The sequence below is a fragment of the Zingiber officinale genome, unplaced genomic scaffold (genome assembly GCF_018446385.1).
Source record: "Zingiber officinale cultivar Zhangliang unplaced genomic scaffold, Zo_v1.1 ctg161, whole genome shotgun sequence".
In the NCBI taxonomy this organism is placed as follows: Eukaryota; Viridiplantae; Streptophyta; class Magnoliopsida; order Zingiberales; family Zingiberaceae; genus Zingiber; species Zingiber officinale.
This window is the reverse complement of record NW_024589854.1, coordinates 209,854-229,452: the sequence shown is the minus strand read 5'-3', so window position 1 is coordinate 229,452 and position 19,599 is coordinate 209,854. Positions and strand designations below refer to the sequence as shown.

General features: G+C 40.8%; 3 protein-coding genes and 1 non-coding gene across 12 annotated transcripts; 1 reads left to right on the top strand and 3 right to left on the bottom strand.

The window, feature by feature from the left end:
• The first annotated feature begins 110 nt into the window (after positions 1–110).
• Positions 111–184, top strand: TRNAV-CAC. Its single transcript has one exon. It is a non-coding gene; the product is annotated as a tRNA-Val (tRNA).
• Positions 185–422: 238 nt separating this feature from the next.
• Positions 423–6,199, bottom strand: LOC122036430 (putative pentatricopeptide repeat-containing protein At1g19290). 8 transcript variants are annotated; one of them, XM_042595742.1, is made up of 5 exons: positions 2,999–6,199; positions 2,841–2,914; positions 2,303–2,432; positions 1,208–1,285; positions 423–1,081 (listed from the first exon to the last, which is right to left on the bottom strand). In XM_042595742.1, exon 1 carries the CDS (start codon positions 6,077–6,079, stop codon positions 3,203–3,205), a length of 2,877 nt encoding a protein of 958 aa, XP_042451676.1. In that variant the 5' UTR covers positions 6,080–6,199; the 3' UTR covers positions 423–1,081; positions 1,208–1,285; positions 2,303–2,432; positions 2,841–2,914; positions 2,999–3,202. The 8 variants fall into 8 exon arrangements, with proteins under 8 accessions (XP_042451676.1, XP_042451675.1, XP_042451674.1 ...); XM_042595741.1 differs by having other exon boundaries at positions 2,308–2,432; XM_042595740.1 differs by lacking the exon at positions 2,303–2,432 and adding an exon at positions 1,377–1,615.
• A 621-nt stretch (positions 6,200–6,820) lies between these two features.
• LOC122036424 (4-hydroxy-3-methylbut-2-enyl diphosphate reductase, chloroplastic-like) lies at positions 6,821–9,943 on the bottom strand. The gene is made up of 10 exons (XM_042595726.1): positions 9,595–9,943; positions 9,325–9,521; positions 8,724–8,903; positions 8,496–8,627; positions 8,333–8,407; positions 8,153–8,258; positions 7,981–8,075; positions 7,455–7,640; positions 7,280–7,366; positions 6,821–7,180 (listed from the first exon to the last, which is right to left on the bottom strand). Exons 1-10 carry the CDS (start codon positions 9,926–9,928, stop codon positions 7,115–7,117), a joined length of 1,458 nt encoding a protein of 485 aa, XP_042451660.1. The 5' UTR covers positions 9,929–9,943; the 3' UTR covers positions 6,821–7,114.
• Positions 9,944–13,033: 3,090 nt separating this feature from the next.
• On the bottom strand, positions 13,034–18,432 carry LOC122036423 (inactive protein kinase SELMODRAFT_444075-like). 2 transcript variants are annotated; one of them, XM_042595725.1, is made up of 8 exons: positions 18,278–18,432; positions 17,848–17,975; positions 17,544–17,677; positions 14,440–15,545; positions 14,215–14,375; positions 13,989–14,065; positions 13,555–13,873; positions 13,034–13,488 (listed from the first exon to the last, which is right to left on the bottom strand). In XM_042595725.1, exons 2-8 carry the CDS (start codon positions 17,875–17,877, stop codon positions 13,288–13,290), a joined length of 2,028 nt encoding a protein of 675 aa, XP_042451659.1. In that variant the 5' UTR covers positions 17,878–17,975; positions 18,278–18,432; the 3' UTR covers positions 13,034–13,287. The 2 variants fall into 2 exon arrangements, with proteins under 2 accessions (XP_042451659.1, XP_042451658.1); XM_042595724.1 differs by lacking the exon at positions 18,278–18,432 and adding an exon at positions 18,072–18,248.
• Positions 18,433–19,599: the final 1,167 nt, after the last annotated feature.

The window sequence follows — 19,599 nt, the reverse complement described above, 5'->3', positions numbered from 1 at the left end:
ACAAAATTTTCTAGAAAGTATTGAAGGGTATCATTATTGAAAATTGATTTTGGTAATTAAGGTAATTTAATTTATGTATGAATAAAATTCAATGCTTGCAAAAGATGTGAGTCTGGGTGGTGTAGTTGGTTATCACGCTAGTCTCACACACTAGAGGTCCCCGGTTCGAACCCGGGCTCAGACAATTTGTTAAATTTTATGCCAAGCATTTTGATCTGTTATTGATTTCTATTTGTTTATTTTTATATAATGTTGGATTGGAAAAGAACAACACGGCTACTACTGGGTGTTACACATTGTGCTTATAAATTTTCGGTTTTCTATGAACTTTCCTTTTGAAAAATCTTTTTTGTTATTTCGACGATGACATTGTCCTTATTGGAAAAATGAACATGATCAAATAAACTTACAACATGTAATACTTGATAACAATACAAGAAATACCTCTTTTTTTTTATAACAAAATTTGAATCAACCAAACAGGAGTCGAAGCCTTATACGAAATTACAATTGATCTGCAACTCGAGTGAACCTCTAAATTGTTCGCTGCGCATAACACTTTGCTGGAATAAGTGTAACACTGAAGTATCTCTCTATAACAATTTGAGCATCCATAAGGAATCCACAAGGATTTGTACAGTCTATTGCAGCCACAATTACTGAAACCGAAGGAGGGTCGCCAATCCGTTTACGCCAATTCTCCGATTATCTTCAGGTTCGGTAGACAGAAATGGTAGCTAGATTATTTCACATGCATTGCTGCAATCTAACTCCAGCCACAGTTTCTCAATCCCTGCTTTCTAGGCTGATTCAAAAGAGGGTTGGGTTAATGCCATGGACGAAACCTTCCATGGATCTTCCTGAGTGGTTCTTGATAACTCCTGGACCTTGATTGTGTTCATCTACTTGAGAAGCAATGCGCATTCTTGCAAGAAGGAACTTGTGGATTCCGTGCTGACATGGTGACTCTGATCCCTGGTTGGCATGGCTGAAGAACTCCTTATTGAAGAGTTTCATTTCTCCATATCCACATCATCCAACATGCCATGTTGGGACATTTGTGCAAAAAATAATGGCAAAACTGAAAACAAATTTCCACAATTAACCTAAAGAATAGGAACTCTCCAAAAAATAAAAAACACTTAACTGTTCAGTTTGAACTACCAACGGAAAAAAGAATATATTGTCTCAGTAAAGAGACTCATACCTGACTTCGAAGAATTAAGATATCTGAGGAGGGTCCAGCCACAGGATGTAGTAGTTTCTCCAATGTTTATCAATGTATCTGTAGTTTCAAAAAAGAAGCGCCAGCACAATGAGTTGTTTGTCCAACTGTTAAGCATTACATCATAACTTGCAGGTGTCATATTGCTGACCATTTCAATTAACTATAAACCTTTTCATCAATCTAAAATCTAAATCATGCCTCTTTCAGATTCACGAGAAACCAGCTGTTACATTCTTCATAAAACATGATGATAATCCTTAATTGATAACTTGCAGCTGCCTATCACATAACCTTTCTACCAATTATAAATGTTCGCTTCAACCAAATCATGCTCTTCAGATTTACAAGGAACCAGGTGTTTGCTGGTCATGTGTTAGGATGCCTAATCTGGAACAAAGATAAGGAGATGATATTAGCAGAAAGAAGTACCTCAGATTGCCATCTAACAGAATGGTAAATTTGTCAAAAGGGAGGGCAAGAAAGGAGAAGAGACGACAAGAATTGAATCAATAGACTGTTAGGGTTAGAGGATGGTGATAAGTGTCATGTACATGTCATGATCATGTCAACAGACTGTTAGAGGGTTAATGAATGGTGATAATTGTAGTGTGCATGTTACGATCACAAGATCAGATGACCAAGATGAACAACTAACAGCATCCTTTGGGAGGAGATACCACAATCTCCTCTAACGAATGGGTGCACAAATTTGTTGAGAGAGAAACTTGTCGTTTTGTGTAAGGCAGTTTTAATAGGAGATTGATAACTCCCTCTCTCTCTCTCTCCCTTTCTCTCTCTCTCTCCCTCTCCCTCTCCCTCTCCCTCTCCCTCCCTCCCTCTCCCTCCCTCAATATGGCAATGCCTATAATAACTCCTACCAACTTAGTTAGAGAATAAACTTCATCTCGAGAATTGCCTACTTGATCTCAAAAAACTGATCCATGATGGAATATTGGAATGACACATTTCACAAAATTATAAATACAAACTGTTGGAATTAATCAACAAATACAAGCATACTTCCACAATATGAAAATAAAATTTCACTACTTGAATGAATAAAAAGACTCGGACATGACTTAGTTAACAAATGTTACTCGTTCCTTTGTCATGCTTATAGACCAGGCCCTCCTGGACCAGTCCCTGCCTTGAGAAGAAGTGCCACCCATTATTGTCACCTCCTGCAGCTAAGTGGGCCACTAACCTGGGAGGGAAGGTGAAGCGCATAAAAAAATGCACCTTTTAATTGAACATTTCAGCATGATAGGTTGTTTGACCAGATAAAGCAAACTCCTTTTTTTCCTGTTTATTTTCTTATGTGTTTTACCTTGAACTGTCTGCTCTATTTTTGTGTGTGTGAAGATGAAAACTACACTAGCCTCTAAAGGAAGATCCACAAAGAAAACAACAGAATTGGTCAATTTTTTTATAATGAAATTCAAATACATTGAATCAATTTTCCCCCTAAACCACAAATGCACAGGTGGTGTCATCCACAGCATTATTTTTACCAATAAATAAATCTATAATAAAACAGAATTAGAGTACCATGCTAGATAGCACAAGAATAAAATGAATCCATGATGACGTAAAGATAATCTCAGTAAAGTACCTCATGGTTTCAGAACAAGAATACCCAGCATAATGTGGTTGCATGTGCATCTTCACAAAGTCAATGTGGATCTCCTGAACCACAAAGGTAAAGTGAGCTAATGTGAATGACTTTGGAGAAGATACCAGGATAAAACTGATAATGATTGTGTACGTTACCCTAATAAATTCATGGAATGAAATCAGTATGTTTGAAGAATATGAAATAATTGTGAATTTTATGGAGAATTACTAAATTGTTCCTGTTGAAATTGTAATCTGGACTTTCGAATCAGCATGAAGCAGGATAAGGATTGTTTTAGTGCCTTTAAGAGTTGCAATATGAAAGATCAACAATCTAGAGCAGAATTTCCAACAAAGAAGCTACCCTTCAGAATGTATTGATACATCTAATTGTTCAGCACTATTTATCTGCCTTGTTTTTATAGTTACAGGTGTTGGACTCATGTTTCCTCTGAAATTAGACACTGGCAAAAGCCCACGTATATGCATTTCTTCGTATAGTTTTGGTATCTCATGCATTTCTCCAGATTTGATATAACCGTGGATCAACGTGCTATACGTAACATAATTAGGATCCACGCCACTACTAATCATTTGATCCAGGAGTTTGATGGATGCTTCCATTTCCCCTTGGCAACAAAGGCCATTAATTAGTGTAGAATACGTAACAACATTGGGATAAATTCCTGCCTCTATCATCTTATATTTCAGCTTGAATGCTTCTGTTAGATTACCAACTCTGCAGAATCCATCAATCAATGTGTTGAATGTAATAACATTCGGTGCTAAACCTTTTGACTGCAGCTTGTTGAATAGATTGACAGCTCTATCTAAATTTCCAGATATGCAGAGACCATTGATGAGAGAATTGTATGTTATAATATTGGGAAAGAGGCCCTTTTTAATCATTTCATCCCTTAATTGAAAAGCCTGATCTATATTGCCAGCTGCTGAATAGCCATGAATAAGATTACTGTAAGTAAAATTGTCTGGAACAAAACCCCTCTGCAACAAGTCTGCAAAAAATTGTTTTGCATCCAAAATCCTTCCAGATTTGCAAAGACCGCAAATAATAACATTATAGATAATGTTGTTAGGCAGGAGATTCTCATTTTTAGACTGAGCGAGCAGATTTGTGATTTCGTGATGGTAGATATTGTTCGTAACACACTTAAGGTACTTATCAGAATTTTCATACTTTGGAAGCATGCTAGCATCCACAATTTTTGCCAATATAGCATTTGCCTCGTCAATCTTACCCTGTCTATAAAGACCACTAACAAGGGCACTGCATATGTATGTATTTGGAGTTAAGCCTTTGGCAACCATTTCAAAATATATATCAAAAGCCCTATCCAACATTCCTTCTCTGCACCATCCAGCAATCAGAATTCCATAAGTAACTATGTTGGGAGTCAGTCCACTCTTGTGCATATTAGTTAGAAGGCCATCAATCCTATCAGAACCATTAGCTATGAAGTGCCCAGAAATAAGAGAATTGAACATTTCGATTGAAGGAGAAAACCCAGAAGGTTCCATCTCATTCCATAACTTAAGAGCTTGCTCCACATCACCAAGTTTACAATAACCGTCAATCAATGTCCTGTAAGTAATGCTATCAGGAGGACATCCCCAGGCCTTCATCTTTTCCATAATATTCACCGCCTCAGATATTTTCCCTGCTTTACAAAAACCATTTATCACTGTATTGAATGTTATTTGGTTCTTTGTGAATCCCCTAGCTAGTATCTCATTCCAAAATTTCAAGGCTTGTTCATAATTCCTTGATTTGAAGAACCCATCCAACAATGTGGAACAGCTAATCTCATTTGGAGCAACAGCTCTTTTCAGCATCAAAAACCACAAGTTCAGGGCATGATCTATTGCACCTGACAGACAAAAGCCTTTAAATAGTGCATTATAAGTTATAACTGTAACTTCGACTCCATTCCTTATCATCCTGTCACATATTCCAAAAGCATCTCTCATAAGACCCTTCTTGCAATACCCATCTAATAGAGAATTGTAACTGTAGGAGTCTGGTTTTAGATGACCCTTCTCCATATCGAAAAGCAAAATCTCTGCTTCCTCAATTCTTCCGGACTTGCAATACCCATTGATCATTGCATTACAAATAAATATGTTTTCCTTCATCCCTTCACTCAACATTTTATCCCGGATTCTCATTGCATCATCCATTCCCCCCATTTGGCAATGAATGTTAATTAGCACACCATAAGCAACTTCGTCAGGACTCAAACCATGGAGCTGTTTCATGTCAACAAGGGCTTTCTCGGCTTCCTTAACCTTGCCTTCTTTGCAGTAACCCTTAATCAACAAAGTAAAAGAGACAACATTTGGCAAAATCCCTCTTTTAGTCATCATGTCGAACACCTTGAGTGCTGCTTCTGTCTGGCCCAAACTACAGTACCCATTGATCAGAGAATGGAAAGTCACAATATTAACATCAAACCCCTTCCTTTCCATCTCTGCCACAAAGCTCAAGGCTTTCTCTAGATTTCCACCCTTACAATAGGCATTAACTATTATAGACGTTGTGAAAACATCAGGTAATATCCCAGCTTTGCACATCTGTTCATAAACTAGAATTGCCGCGTTAATATCCCCTCCTTTAACCAAACTACTCAAAAGGCTGTTGCAGGACTTCAAACTAGGCTGACATCCGCATTTCCCCATATTATCAAACACAAAAAGAGCCTCCTTTCGCAATCCACCCTCAGCATAAGCCTTCAGGAGCATGTCAAACACCGTAGGAGAGAAAGTGAACTCCTTGTACACCTTAACCATCCGATCAAAAACAAAAGAGACAGACGGCTCCGGGCTAGCCGAGCTCATCATCGCCACCAATTCCCTCAACAACCCTCTCGCATCGTCGAACATGCGTGCTCGAGACAAAATGTGGACAATTCTGCAATAAGATTCCGCGTTGGGCCTGAAGTACTGCTGCCTCAGTGCGATCCGGAAGAAGCCCAGGCAGGCGTCGGCGTCGAGGCGCAGCCTGACGAGGACGGCGTCGAGGAGATCGTCGGAGAAGCGGAAGGGAAGCTTGGGAATGGCGTGGAAGCGCTCGAGGGTGAGGATGCGGCATATCCGGTCGACGAGCTCAGATCTGGTGATGCGGGGGTGGGCAGCGCCGGAGTGGATGGGCCGGCAGAGAGTGGGCAGGTGCGAGGGGAGGAAGAAACGCGAATGAGGGAAGAATCTAGTTGTGATCATGGGTTTAAGGTAGGGTTATGGGGTTTGGAGATCTCGGCCTTTGTTTTGTGTTGTTCGCTGGCTTTGCATCTTTCTCCGTTCTCGTTCAGACACCGTCCAGGCTGCTCTCCGTATAAGGTAAGCTGAGGGTCCCTCTAATAACTCGAAGAAGCAGGTTTCTGGGCCGGAATAATTAGAAAAAGAATCCTGTACGCTGTCTCTCGCTCTCTAGTTCTTTTTTAAAAAATAAATCATTATTTTTAAATATAAAATAATTATTTAATTTAAATAATATTTTATGGCTCTTACAAAATAATTTAAAAAATCGAGAAGCTCTCCATCACGTGCTATCTTATACGGCTAACGTTAAGCAAATGGAGAGTTGATGAAAAAAAGTAAAATGATTTATTTCATTGTTGTTATATGCAGTGATGGATCTAGGAGCGCGGAGATGTGCTTGAGTACCTCTTGTTTTTAAAAAATTCTATTAATATGCTACAGTCGGATAGTGAAGGAAGACAAACTTCAATTCTTTTCTTCTAATACCCTCTTCTTTTTTTATCTAGATCCACCACTGATTATATGTGATTCTTAAGTTTCACCCGTTATAATTAAGTTAGCATAATTCAAATTATCATAATGTTTTTTTTAAAAAAAATGTATTTAATGCAATATCTCTTTATTTTAAATATAACACACTTTATTTTATTTTTTTACTGTTAAAATGATAATATCATAACAAGGATGCTGCTGGAATCCGGATAATTAAACCGCAAAACAATATCATAACTTTATCAGACCATTTTGTAAAATGGATTGGGTGAGAGAACTCGCTGGGCTCAACCAGGCCTTGACCAGCATGCATAAATTAATGTCACAACACAAAAATAAAACAAAACAAAATAAAATAAAATAAAATAATAATGGCAGGATAGATTTTGGACTGCAGCATTTCCTGTCGATAAGGGAGTGCTCTTATGCAATCCCATTTCTAGTACCGTACAAGTTAAGCGATAGTGATACTTCAGCTCAAAACACTGCTCAAGTCCTCTCAATTTATGCCGCTTGCAGAGCTTCTTGGCTTTTAATGTCAAAGACCTTGCCCAATGCTTCCTCCACGACCTGCATAAGCCATGTGGAAATTGTTAATAAGATGAAGGAGATCCCGCGACTTAATACTTTAACCAAGGGATTTTTCAACTCTTGAATTAATATATATACCTTGTCAGGAGTAGAAGCCCCTGAGGTGACACCAATAGTGATTGGTCCAGCAGGAAGCCAATTTTCTTTCTCGACCAGCTCTCCATGCTGCGTTTGTACAAACAGATAAGATGATAATTAAAATCATCAAGTTCGCAATATAAATAATTATACAAACTGCGCGTGTACAACATACATTTAACTTATAGGTGATCTTGTTTCCTGGTCCAATTCTCTGTTCATTGTCAATCCAGTAGGACGGGATTCCCTTGAGCTCTGCGATCTCTTGGAGATGTGAAGTATTACTGGAGTTCCACCCACCAACGACCAGAATAAGATCGAGTTTCTCTTCCACCAGCTTGAACATAGCATCTTGCCTTTCCTGAAGTTGTGCAAGAGAATGTGATAAGGGGAAACTAAACCAGCAATTGAATAGATTAATACAAAAGGGACTATAAAATTCAATCACATGAAAGTATTCTATCCCCTTTCGCTTTTGGTTCACTTCCACAGAAATTGCAGTGCTCTAATTTGCAAATCTAAAGAGTAAGTAGATGGTATGATAAATGAGGTTTAAAAGGTTATGAAAAAGTGGGAATGAGTGAATTGCATGGATTTAACAAAATGTAAAGGAGAAAAACAATACCTTAGCAGTTTAAATTTTGAATTGAATATTCCAATTAGAAAAACAAAAAAGGAAAAAAAAAAATCAGTAAGCCTACCTGGGTAGCATCACATATGGTGTTGAAGCTGACAAAATGATCATTGGCATTCTCTACACCGTGTTTGCGCATCATGGTCTTCTCAACCAATTTACCTGAAATTTCAGTGTTTACTTGAACACTATATTTAGAATTGGATAGAAACAGTAAGCATTGCAAACATTAAACTTACCTATCTCCTCTGTTTCACCCTTGAGCATCGTGGTTTGATTTGCAATGCCAACTTTAGCTAAGTCAACATCTGGATCAAATCCCGCAGAAATAGCGTTTTTGAATTTCTGTAACACATGGACACATTGTTAAATCTTATTTTCTTTTGTGCAAATATTATGGAAGAAAAGAATCAATATACCTCAAGAAATGCTTCTCTTGTAGAGCTAGACCCATCTAATTCCCCACCAAGAATGTAATCGCATACATACATTGCCTGTTTTTTTAACAGAAAATGGTAGTAAAAAACGTTTATTTGTAAATATGATTCACAATAAACTGATTATTAATTAACAAATCGTTACCTCAGTCATGTTCTTTACGACAATATATCTTCCTGCAAATGAGGCTGTTGCAATAGTCTCTTCGTGTGAATATTTACCATGTATGATTGAAGTGTAATCACCCTTCTTGTGCTTCTCAACAGAGTTCCAGACCTTTAGTGGAAATTAACACATTATTTATGAAAAAGATATTCAAGGGAAATCCAAGACCTTATTCTCTACTCTGATAGAAAAGGGGGAAACAAATACCTTTGAAACCCATGGGCAAGTAGTATCAACTATTTGGACCTGTTTTTCACTCAAGGTAAACATCTCATCAATAGCAGCTCCAAAAGCCGGCAAAATCACAACATCACCCTTGTCAACTACATCAAATCTTTTATTGCCCTCCTCAACAGGAATATTTTTGACGTTCATCTCTTCCAATCTCTGCAGCGTTACACCATATAAGCAATCTCATGTAACCAAAAATTATCAATGCACAAGCAAGCTAAGTTAGAAACAAAAGAACAACCAAGTATCCATCTAGTGAAATTAAATTAGGTTTACCCTGTCAAAATTCTCTAAGATTACACGAATAGCAATCTTAAAATGAATCACAATTTCTATTTACAGCTAGACATAGAAATTCCTAGTAAAAGTTACAGTGGGTGTTAAACTAGAGATAGTATGTCCACGCTTCAAGCAAAATTGTATGTTAATTTGACCTAGTAGATCTTGACTTACGAACTCGTCGAAATGAATAGGAAATTGTAAGAGAAACAACCTACTCTTTTTTTTTTCCCCCTTTTTTTTTAAAATGTTGCTCATGATACAATTAATAGAGAGAAAAATACGAATCGTCCCAAACCTTGTTTACTGTCGGGTTATGGATGATTTCGTTGGTAATCCAAATATTTTCTTCCGGAAATTGTTTTCTGGCCTCGTAAGCAATCTGGACAGCCCTTTCAACACCCCAGCAGAACCCGTAGGCCTCCGCGAGCTTCACAGTCACGTCGCCCCAAGTGTACACCATATTGTTCTCTTTCAGCGTCTTGATAACATCACCTGAGATCCAAAAAGACCTAACCCGAGTTAAAACTCCAATCATTCCATGAAGGACCAAGCTCCCTCGTCTTACTCGTGTACTCCTCATTCATGAGCTCGAGGGTTTCCTTCTTGTGGCCGAACCCACGGCGGTTGTAGTTTTCGCTGCGTGTGAGGTTATGGCGGAAAGCCTTCTTGTCGAAGTCCGGCTCGAGCACGGCGTCGCCGCTGCATCGGACGGTGATCGGCATCCGCGCCCTCGGCGCAGATCGGACGCCGGAAGGAATAGATAGGCTAGGGGAGAAGCGCGCGAGATGCATCGAGATCGCCATCGAGGAGGAAGACGACGACGACGACGACGAAAGAGAGGAGAAGACGGTGGGGTGAGTTCGGTACAGGGAAGTGGGCATCCCTCCCTCGCCCTCCATTTAACCGCCTGCGACGAAACGGATCCGATTAGAATCCGATAGCGACAGGGAAGGAATTTTGAAATAATTAAATGGTCAAAAATGGAGGCGGGCGGGTTCCCGCATCCCGATCCAATCCGGTCCGTGGAAATGGGGCCGGTCCTAGTGCCGTGCCTCACGAACCGTTTCCCGCGAATTAAATGCCCCGGCTTATAAAAATTGACACGTGTTTTATTTATAAGTCGACAATTACGCGCTCCGCGAGTTGGAATAAGCAAGGCAGAGGACGATCCACGCCGTTGACTGTAATGAGATGACATTTTTCCATGGAATATGGAAGATTTTTTTAAAAGTTTATTTTCAATTTCTTCTTATTTTAATTGGCTCATGACCCATTAATTAATAATTGAAAGGTTTTCAGTTACTTGGTCGAAACATTTTTGATATCTCAAAATGTAAATTGCTTCTATACCGAAGAAGGTTATCTTTGCGGATAATGTTGAATATAAGTGAATATTTTAAGATATATAGGTTAATTTATATTAATTTATATGTATCTATAATGTAAATAAATGTATAGGAAAAAAAATTTCTCACACGTAAATATGTAAATATGTAAGGGGTGTAAATCTAAGATTCAAATTGTACTAAGAATCAAGTTGATTTGTGTGTGAGTATAATTTATGCACGCCGAATGTCAGATCGGTTGAGATAAAATTTATCCAAATAGAATAACCAATATTTTACCATATTGGATTTTTTTTTTATTTGTTGTTCAAGAAGGTAACGGATCAAGTATTAACATGTTAATGGTGATTTCGTAACCTCCTGGATAGTAATGGTCAACCATTGATGGTCGTCGGCTATCATTAATTTTTGGGCATTGAATGATCATTACTCAATGTTCAATGCAGGTGAGGAACGATGCTTCTATATAAAGAGGGATAATGGTACACACAAAAAATTGCAGGTGAGGACGGTGCTTCTATATAAAGAGAGATAATGGTACACACAAAAAAATTGAAGTTCTCTACCTACGTTTCTCCTTCTCTTCTGTCGTGCATCTTTTGCTTAGTGGAGTACCAGTGATAGCAATCGAGTACTTTTAATTTTTCATAACCACCCATCTTAGTGTGCGTCACGGTTAACCGTTGTATATATCCTGAAAAATAGACAACCCGGGAAAACCTTGAAACACAGTTGGAGGTGGGGCACATCTATTTTAAGGAAATTACGTCCATCGCATGCCTTAGTCTGCTTCGCCCACTCAACCGCTTCGCCCGCTCGACCGCTTTTCCCACTCAGCCGCTCTACTTGCTCTGTAGCTTGGGCCGCTCAATCACTCGGCCTAATCTGTGACTCGGCCGCAGCCCTGCTCACTCGGCTGCTCTATGCCACTCGACTTGATCATAACTCTGTTGTACTACCCGCTCGGAAGTTGCACTCGATCTACGATTCTGCTCCACTCGTCTTCTAAGACAGTGTTCAGCGATCTCCACTGCTCCACTTTGGGCCTAAGCTTGCAACCTTGCAACCCCAACAGTTACTAGGTCGCCCTGCCTTCTACTATGAGGTTGCTTTGCCCTGTCAGCTACTTGGCCTGCTCTGCCTGATCAGTCACTCTTTCTGCTCTACCCAGTCAACCAACTAATCGACCTACTTGCCCGCTCGACCGTACTACCATATCGGTTGCTTTGTCCGATCAACCACTCGGCTTGATCAACCTCTCTACGACTCGGTTGCATTACCACTCGGCTCAATCAGCCGCTCTACCCACTCAGTCGATTTGCCCGCTCTACCTCTCTACCCGCTCTGCAGCTTTATCCATTTAGTAAAAATCAATTCTTACTGGTAACTTGAAATTATCAGTTCAGGTCATCTCGATAGATAAATTAAATTTAATTTAATGTAATTTAAATTGGACTAATTTTCTAAATTTTCTAAAAGATTTCTAATAATTAATAGTCATTAGTGTTTGGTTGAACGCTCTCTTCCCGCTTCTGTGGGGGAAATTGCCGTTATTTGCGCTGGGTAAAGTCAATTATGTAGAGTTTATTTTTGAATGGGATACATACATCCAATTATGACTTATTAATTTGAAAATAGTAGTCCAATAACTCCATCACAAATTATAATTAAAATTGAGTTTTGTAAATCAAACACCAATGAATTCAGTAATATACAAAATACAAGTCACCTCTCCTTTTGTTCAGTGCCTCGTCGTAGTCTATGAATGATTATACAAGTACATCAGTCAAACTGCAATTTAGTGATCCATATGTGAAAGAAGGAATCATGTGATCGCGAGCCCTCTTGTGACGTCCAATTCTCTTCCCTTTTCTCTTGATCTATGCCATTGTGTTGTTTGCATCAAACACTAATGATTCATTTAGCAACTTGGCGCATGTTTCACTTGCTAGCTACCTATCTTGATTTAATCATAATAATGGATTAAATTGTACTAATAACCCTTTTAGTAAAATGAAAAATTAATTAGTTATTAGTTGGATTTTCTATAAGCTATTTTTTTCAATTTAAGTTAAGAATTGTCATTAGTTAAAAAAAAAGAGAAAAGTTTAGATCAAATCCTAATGTGTGCAAGCCCTAATCATTCTATGATACCAGCTATATATAGTGAAATTGTGGCACGCTGAGATGAGTGAGTTGACTGTGTACATTACTCTAAGATAGTGTATGAGTTTCTTTATTGACCATTCATATCTTAGGTATACACTTCTTGCCATTAGATATATACAACAAAGAGATCTATATTTTTAAAGCGGTCGATAATCTAATTAATGTCCACTCCCAATGACATTATTTCCTTGACTTTGGCATCTTTTAACTTCATCGTTCAAATTAAAAATGTTATCATGCACTTGGGTTTATTAATCTTTTATATTAATTATCTTAATTGTTTTTCAATTTTATTTATCTATCAGAAGACAGCTAGCTTACCATCCGAATCATATAGATACGATCAACAATCCAGATACATCATTCCGACAGCCCCATCTTCTCATATTCCTGACAAGAACACCTGTTATTTCGACTGTTAACTTTTTTTTGTCTCACGATTGGCTTTATTAATATGAATAACCTTCCCTTTTAGGAATAGAGGCACTCTGATAAATGATGATTCAATGGAGTTTGACAAAAGAGATATATGCACACTCACAAGCAGTTTGTTCTGATCTCGCCTTTTCCAATGCTCCAGGAATGCTGTACAAATTAAATCTTCTTCGACTTTCTCTCTGGCCTTGTATCATCCACACCGCCTTCTGCCTCATTCGTGAAGGCACCAGTAGTTAGTTAGTTGCATGAAACATGGAAACGGAGGAGGCAATCTTCTCCAATTCTTGAATTGAAGATGGTAACAATTATGGACTGGGCGGCCAGTTTCTATCAGAGCAGAGCGCGTTGATGACAGATTCTCGAGGGAATCTGTAGGATAAGCTGCCTGCTGTCGCGGTGTCATGGCTTGCGGCTGCTCGTACCATGCGCCCACTTCTGCTGCCCACGGTGCTGACGACGTCCACAACTTGATCGATCGCGCTGTCTCCCTCCAGAATCCTCAGCACCTGAAAGTTGCACGCCATGAGAAACAATGCCGCCTTTGATTCACCATACGGAATTTGATACTAAACCTTGGACATGCCAGGCCTCGACTGCGGCTCTCGGCGGAGGCACAATGAGGCTGCGCGTGCCATTGCCCGGAGCTTCTCTCTGAAGAAACGGCCTTGGCCTCGTTCCAAATGCGAATCGAAGAAGCGGTCGACTGCACCATCATCTGATGCAACCGAGAGGAGCGGCCTCGCCCACTCGACCAGGAACTGCTGCCCCTTGGGCAGGTTGGTGTCCAGGGCTTTTCGGCCAGTGAGGAGCTCGAGTAGCACCACTCCGAATGCATACACGTCGGATTTGTCAGTGACGATCCCGTGCTCGATGAACTCAGGAGCAAGATAGCTGAGGAACAAAACAATAATTGGTATTGGACGTTGATGACGACAAGGTTTGCCCAGCGTTCACTGTGATGAGAATCTAGAATTACAGGGTAAAGGAATGTAGTTGGTGTGTTTACCCAAAAGCTTCAGGGAGATTGGTGTTCACTGACAGAGATGTCTCTTTTTGCCATGTTGTGAGCCTGAAGTCTCCCAACTGACAAGGAGATCACAAGTAGCTTAATATATCGTTAAACAAGTAGTGATCATTACCATCATACTAATTAACAACTAATTGTGTTACTCTTATATTGGTGATTATGTATGTTGAATGCATGAATAATCTTATTTCTCAATTAAACTTACCAATGGTTCGAAGTCATGGGTGAGTAGAATATTGTTGGGTCGCATGTCTTTATGGACGACGAAGCCTACCCTGCAATCCTCGTGCAAATATCTCAACCCTCTTGCAACTCCCACTGCAATCTTCATCCTTGCAAGCCAATCCAAGGGAGCCTCGACTTCCCCTGTCAACGAGGAGTTAATAAGGATCTAATCACACATGTGAAGATGATGATGATATATATATACCATAGAGATGGCGGTCGAGGGAGCCATTGCAGATGTACTCGAACACCAGCGCCCTCCTCGACGCTCCCTCGACGCAGAAACCCACCAGCATCACCACATTACGGTGCTGGGCCCGGCTGACCACCTCCACCTCCTCGCGGAACTCCTCCTCCTCGGCCGGCCGACCCTTGAGCTGTTTGACAGCCACAACGCGCCCGTCCTGCAGCACGCCTCTGTGGACGCACCCGCTGGCGCCCTCAGCTACTAAGGCCGCGTCGGCGAAGCCACCGGTGGCAACCTCCAGCTCGCTGTAAGAAAACCGCTGCGGGGGCTTGCCGAATACGGGGGCCTTGTGGCGGCAGAGCGAACAGAGGGGAGGGGGGACGGACCGGGAGGCGCTGAGCAGGGAGACGGCCTCCCTGACGTCGGAGCTGTAGGGTGCGCAGCTGGTGGGGCTGGAGTTGTCGCGTTCCGTGGTGGTGGAACTGGGCGGCGGCAACAGCAGGGAGACGGTTTCTAAGCCTGCGTATTTGGTATTGGCTTCTTGCTTGGTTTTAGCAGGAGGAGATGATCTGGGGAGGCGGCAATTATGGGCTTTCTGCTCCGGCCGGTGCTTGGATTGGGGAATCCGGTAGACTCGATAATGCGCGGTGGCAGGAGTTGCGGATGGAGAACTCCCTCCGCCGGAATTACCAATCGACTCCGACGTGTCCTCGCCATCCGAACCCACGTCCTCTATCGGCGTCAACCTTCCGTCGCGGAGCTTCTCGAATAGAGGATTATGCTCGCCGACAAAGAACGAAGACTTGGTTTTGGCCGAAGGCTGCATCGTCGTCGTCCTGGCCGTCGAGGCGGCAGCAGCAGATCTCAATGGCACTTTCTTCGGCGCATCTTCCAATATCGGCACAGGGCTATTTGCCGTCTTCGCCTGCCCTGCTCGAGAGTTGCTGCCGAGGAACTTCTCGCTGCAAATGGAGATCTGAGAGGAGGACAAGGAGAAGGGAGGAAGGGGCTTGTTGTTGATGCTCCCAAGGTTGAGCCGCATCACCTTGGCTCCGGAACCTTTGATCACTACAACGTTGCACCGCAGCTCCTCCACGCAATGTTTCTCCTCCTGCTTCAGCTGCCTGTGCAGTGTCCATAATTACAGCGACGTGCTAATTAATTAATTACTTAATTAATTTTACAAGACAATTCAATCGATCGCAGACAATTCACAGAGATGCTGTGAGCTTCACCCCAAGCCTGAATCATCAAGGTGTAGATTTCTTTTATGTTTAATGAGCGATGCTTTAGATTTTTTTAATTACTAAAAGTCTGTTTTTTAGTTTCTTAAAAAAAAAATACCTCTCTATATTTTAAAAATAACATTTAACCCATTACCTCAAAATTAAATGTGAAAACAATTATAAAAGTTGATTTTATCCTTGTCTTTGATATTTTTAAAATTATTTTAAGAGAGAAAAATCATATTGAATTTATTAATAATTTACGTCCATTTTTATTGATATATCAACTAATTCTAGATAATTCAAGGTTAAAGATATCTCAACTAATTCTAGATAATTCAAAGTCATAATTGATATTTTCAACATGTACATGACTGTTGATTTACTAATTAAAATCAATAAATTATATATAACCTCCAACAATATATAAAAGATTAATACTTAATTATATGCATAAAATAAAATTAAGTAGTTTAAAATATATATTGCCGTCGCTCCGGTGACAATATTTAAATACAATATATAATAATTATTTTCTTTACTTTCCCCTAAAATTTAAAATGTTTATTTGCTTTGTAGGACATTAAGAACAAATGCATCAACAAATTTAAAAGGTATCTTCACTTGATGCTTCTATATTTTTTTATCCTTTTTATGTATATATTTTTTTTTCTATATATCCACTTCGATCAAACTAATCCGTGAAAATATATGTAATTATTTTCCATATAATTCAATATATTTTGTCCTCTTAATATTATTAAAAAATATAAAAATATATAAGGGTATAATTAGCTTTTTCATAAATTTTTTTACATTTGATTTTATCAAATAAAGTTAAATATTATTTTTTTAAATATAGAGGATGAAATACTATTTAGATAGATAGAAAATAGAGGTGGTTATTAAAAGTATTTTTCCATTGAAAAAAACTAAATATTAATCTCTCATCCCCTCCGTCCGCCACGCCGACTACGTACGATCATCTCCCCACCACTTTAACCCTCTGTTTGGATGGGTGAGGTAAGGTTCATTAATGGAAGGGGATGGAAGGGGAAGGGAGGGAAAGGGAGGGAAAGTAATATATTTATCTTGTCCTTGTTTGGAAGGGAGGGAAAGTTCAAAGGGATGAAAATGAAAAGGAATTTCGCTGATTCCCGAGCATGTAAGGGGAAGCTTTACCCTTCTCTCCCCTTCCCCTTCATGGCTCACTCTCTCCCAAACAAGTGTAAAAATACTTTTTATCCATGTTTACCTTTCCCTCCCCTTTACTCACCTCCTCCCAAACAGAGGGTAAACCTCGTTAATCTTTCCTAAGACGAATTCAAGACCCTCTTCACCGACGGCGGCGGAAAGGCTCCGTTCCTAGATAAGTGCCACCCTTGGCCTGGCCGCCAGGAAACTTGCAAGGAGAGGCTCTCGGACTCCCCCTCTCGCGGATCCATAGCTAAGCTTATCTCTGATCTCGATAAACTCACCTCCCTCGTCAAGAGTCGATATTGTATTAAATAGTCTAAAGAAGGAAGTAAATGCAGCTGTCGGGGTTCCTCTCTCAATTGTATCAATCTCCATTGGCTTCCAAGCAATGCACATGCTCATTTATAGTTTTATTTTGTGATTCTTCAAAGAAGCCATCCGTATCAAAGATCATAAGCTATGACTACGGACCGATCGTGTTACTTTGTCTGATTATACTCTTCAGTAAGAAAAAGAAGAAAGAAAATTGAAAACTACGGCTATGAAGATCAGATTTATTAAGTTGTCGAAAACTGACTGTTCAATGGCTTTCAGTCAATGCACGTACGGGAGAAGAAATAGCATGGCAGCAGCACATGGAGGGAGTAACAGAAGGAGTCGAATCAGGGAACAGTTGAAAGGCGTAAATAAAAGGATTACCTGTCGAGTACTACCCAGGTGGCACCAACTCGCTTTGATTCCGCAACCACTACGCCGCCGCCGGAGGAAGAGGACGAGGACGAAGAGGTCGGCGCGGTGGTTTCCGATCCCACTACCTTTATCCTTACATTTATCTGCGCAAAAGAGGTCTCATGTCATAGCCGCATTCGAGCGAACAACTGACAGGTACTAAAAAAAGTGATCGAGAGAAAGGAAAGCAGGATGAGGAGGACATGGCTGCTCGTCAGGCACCGGCTTTGGATCGCTAATAGAAGGATAATCCAGACAAAAGGGTGCTTAATACCTCGTTGCGGCCATCGATTTGCAGCGCCATTTGGGAGCACGAGGCGGAGATCTGACACCGCTCTCGACTACGGTTGCGGCGGTCACCTCCAATTCGAGGGAAGCTCCACGGCAACCTCCGTCGCCAACCTGATATCCCAGGAAATTAAACATCGATCGACAAAACGAGGCAAACGCAGAATTAAAGAGACGGGACGGGAAAGAAAGCGGCGCGGCGCGGCGCACCGGTGGCTTCGCGATCGGCGAGGACGGCGAGCAGGGTGACTACGTCACCGGGGCGGACGACATGGGTTAGGGCCCAAGCGAGCGCCGTCTTGGAGGTCTCCCTCTCCGCCCTCACCGCCACCACCACCACGTTCTCCGGCGACGACATGCCCGCCCCCTTAGCTTCTTCCGCCCCTCCTCCTTAATTAATTCCCAATACAACAAACCCCTTTATCTTCCGCTGCAATCTGCAGGTCGCCGCTGCGAACGCAATTCTTCGCTAGCCGCTTGCGTCGCTGGGCAGGCAGGCAGCAGTTAATATAGAGTGAGGAGTGAACCGAACAGAGTCATGCAATCAATGGAACAAGGAATAGCATGAATTAGAAGGGACAAATACACGAATGATATTTTGATGGCACAATTTGAATTAATTTTTTTTTCTTTTTTTCCAAATCGACTAAGCCGGCCGGCCAGATCCGTGGTAACGAAATAGGTTTAATAATTTTAAATCATGAGTGTGCGATGCACGGAGGTCATGTGTCGGTCTGGGGTTGTCAAAAACATGATCCATCATCCCATCGGATGAGTCAATTCCTCCTCCGTGCAGTGGGCGCAGTTTTCCTGAGTCGAGATCGAGTGGTGAGGAGGGTAGGTCCAACAGTTACTGTGCAACTAATCAATGCGAGGCTGACTAGGGCTGACAATTGAATTCTGTGCCCATGTTCGCTCAGATTTCTTTCTGCTCTATGTGCCAAAGATCTGTTGCCTGCCATTCCAGGCAGGCAGGCAGTACCTGCCTGCAATGTAACTAAGGACGTCGCTCTGAGGTCAACCTGGTCAAACGAATTGATCTGATCGTTTTCTGCGAAGCGAGGAGGATGAGATTTCATGAGTACCTTACCTACTGCCTAACCTAACGTTGGAATAACAGTGGCGTGGAGGTTAGGTAATTAATTAAGTGAAGGGAAGGGAAGGGTAGGGAAACCTTAGAATAAAAGATCTGACCTCCCCAAATCCCAGGCCGGAACTTGTCCGCCACCAATAATTAGTTAATTGTAATGTAAGCAGCCTTAATTTCCCTTTCGTTATAAATAAATTTAAGAAACATGCTGGTGCAGTGAACGAGGAGGGCAATGCATGGGTCTTAACTTTTAATCTCGATCATCTGCTAATTTATATACCTTTTAACCTGGCTCGAGAACGGAGACGGATCTTCTGATCTTCTGGTCCTAGTTCATTCTTAGATTAAGACAAAGAGATTGATAAAAAATAATAATCCCCACCTCTTAATAAATGGGGGGTCATTGTCCCCCACCAATATAAAAATTGGATTATGAATTAATCCAATCTTTATGGATCAGAAGATCCATCTCTCTCGAAAACCGGCAGCGCAAGTAAAGCAGGGAGGGATTTTTTTAATATATATTTAAGACCACAAGCTCGTAGTAGTGTAGTGTTCCTAAAAATAAAATAACAGGCTAACAAATGAACGAATACTCGAGTTCCCCTCAATTTATGATTTATGCCAAGACTTTTTGACAGTGGCAGC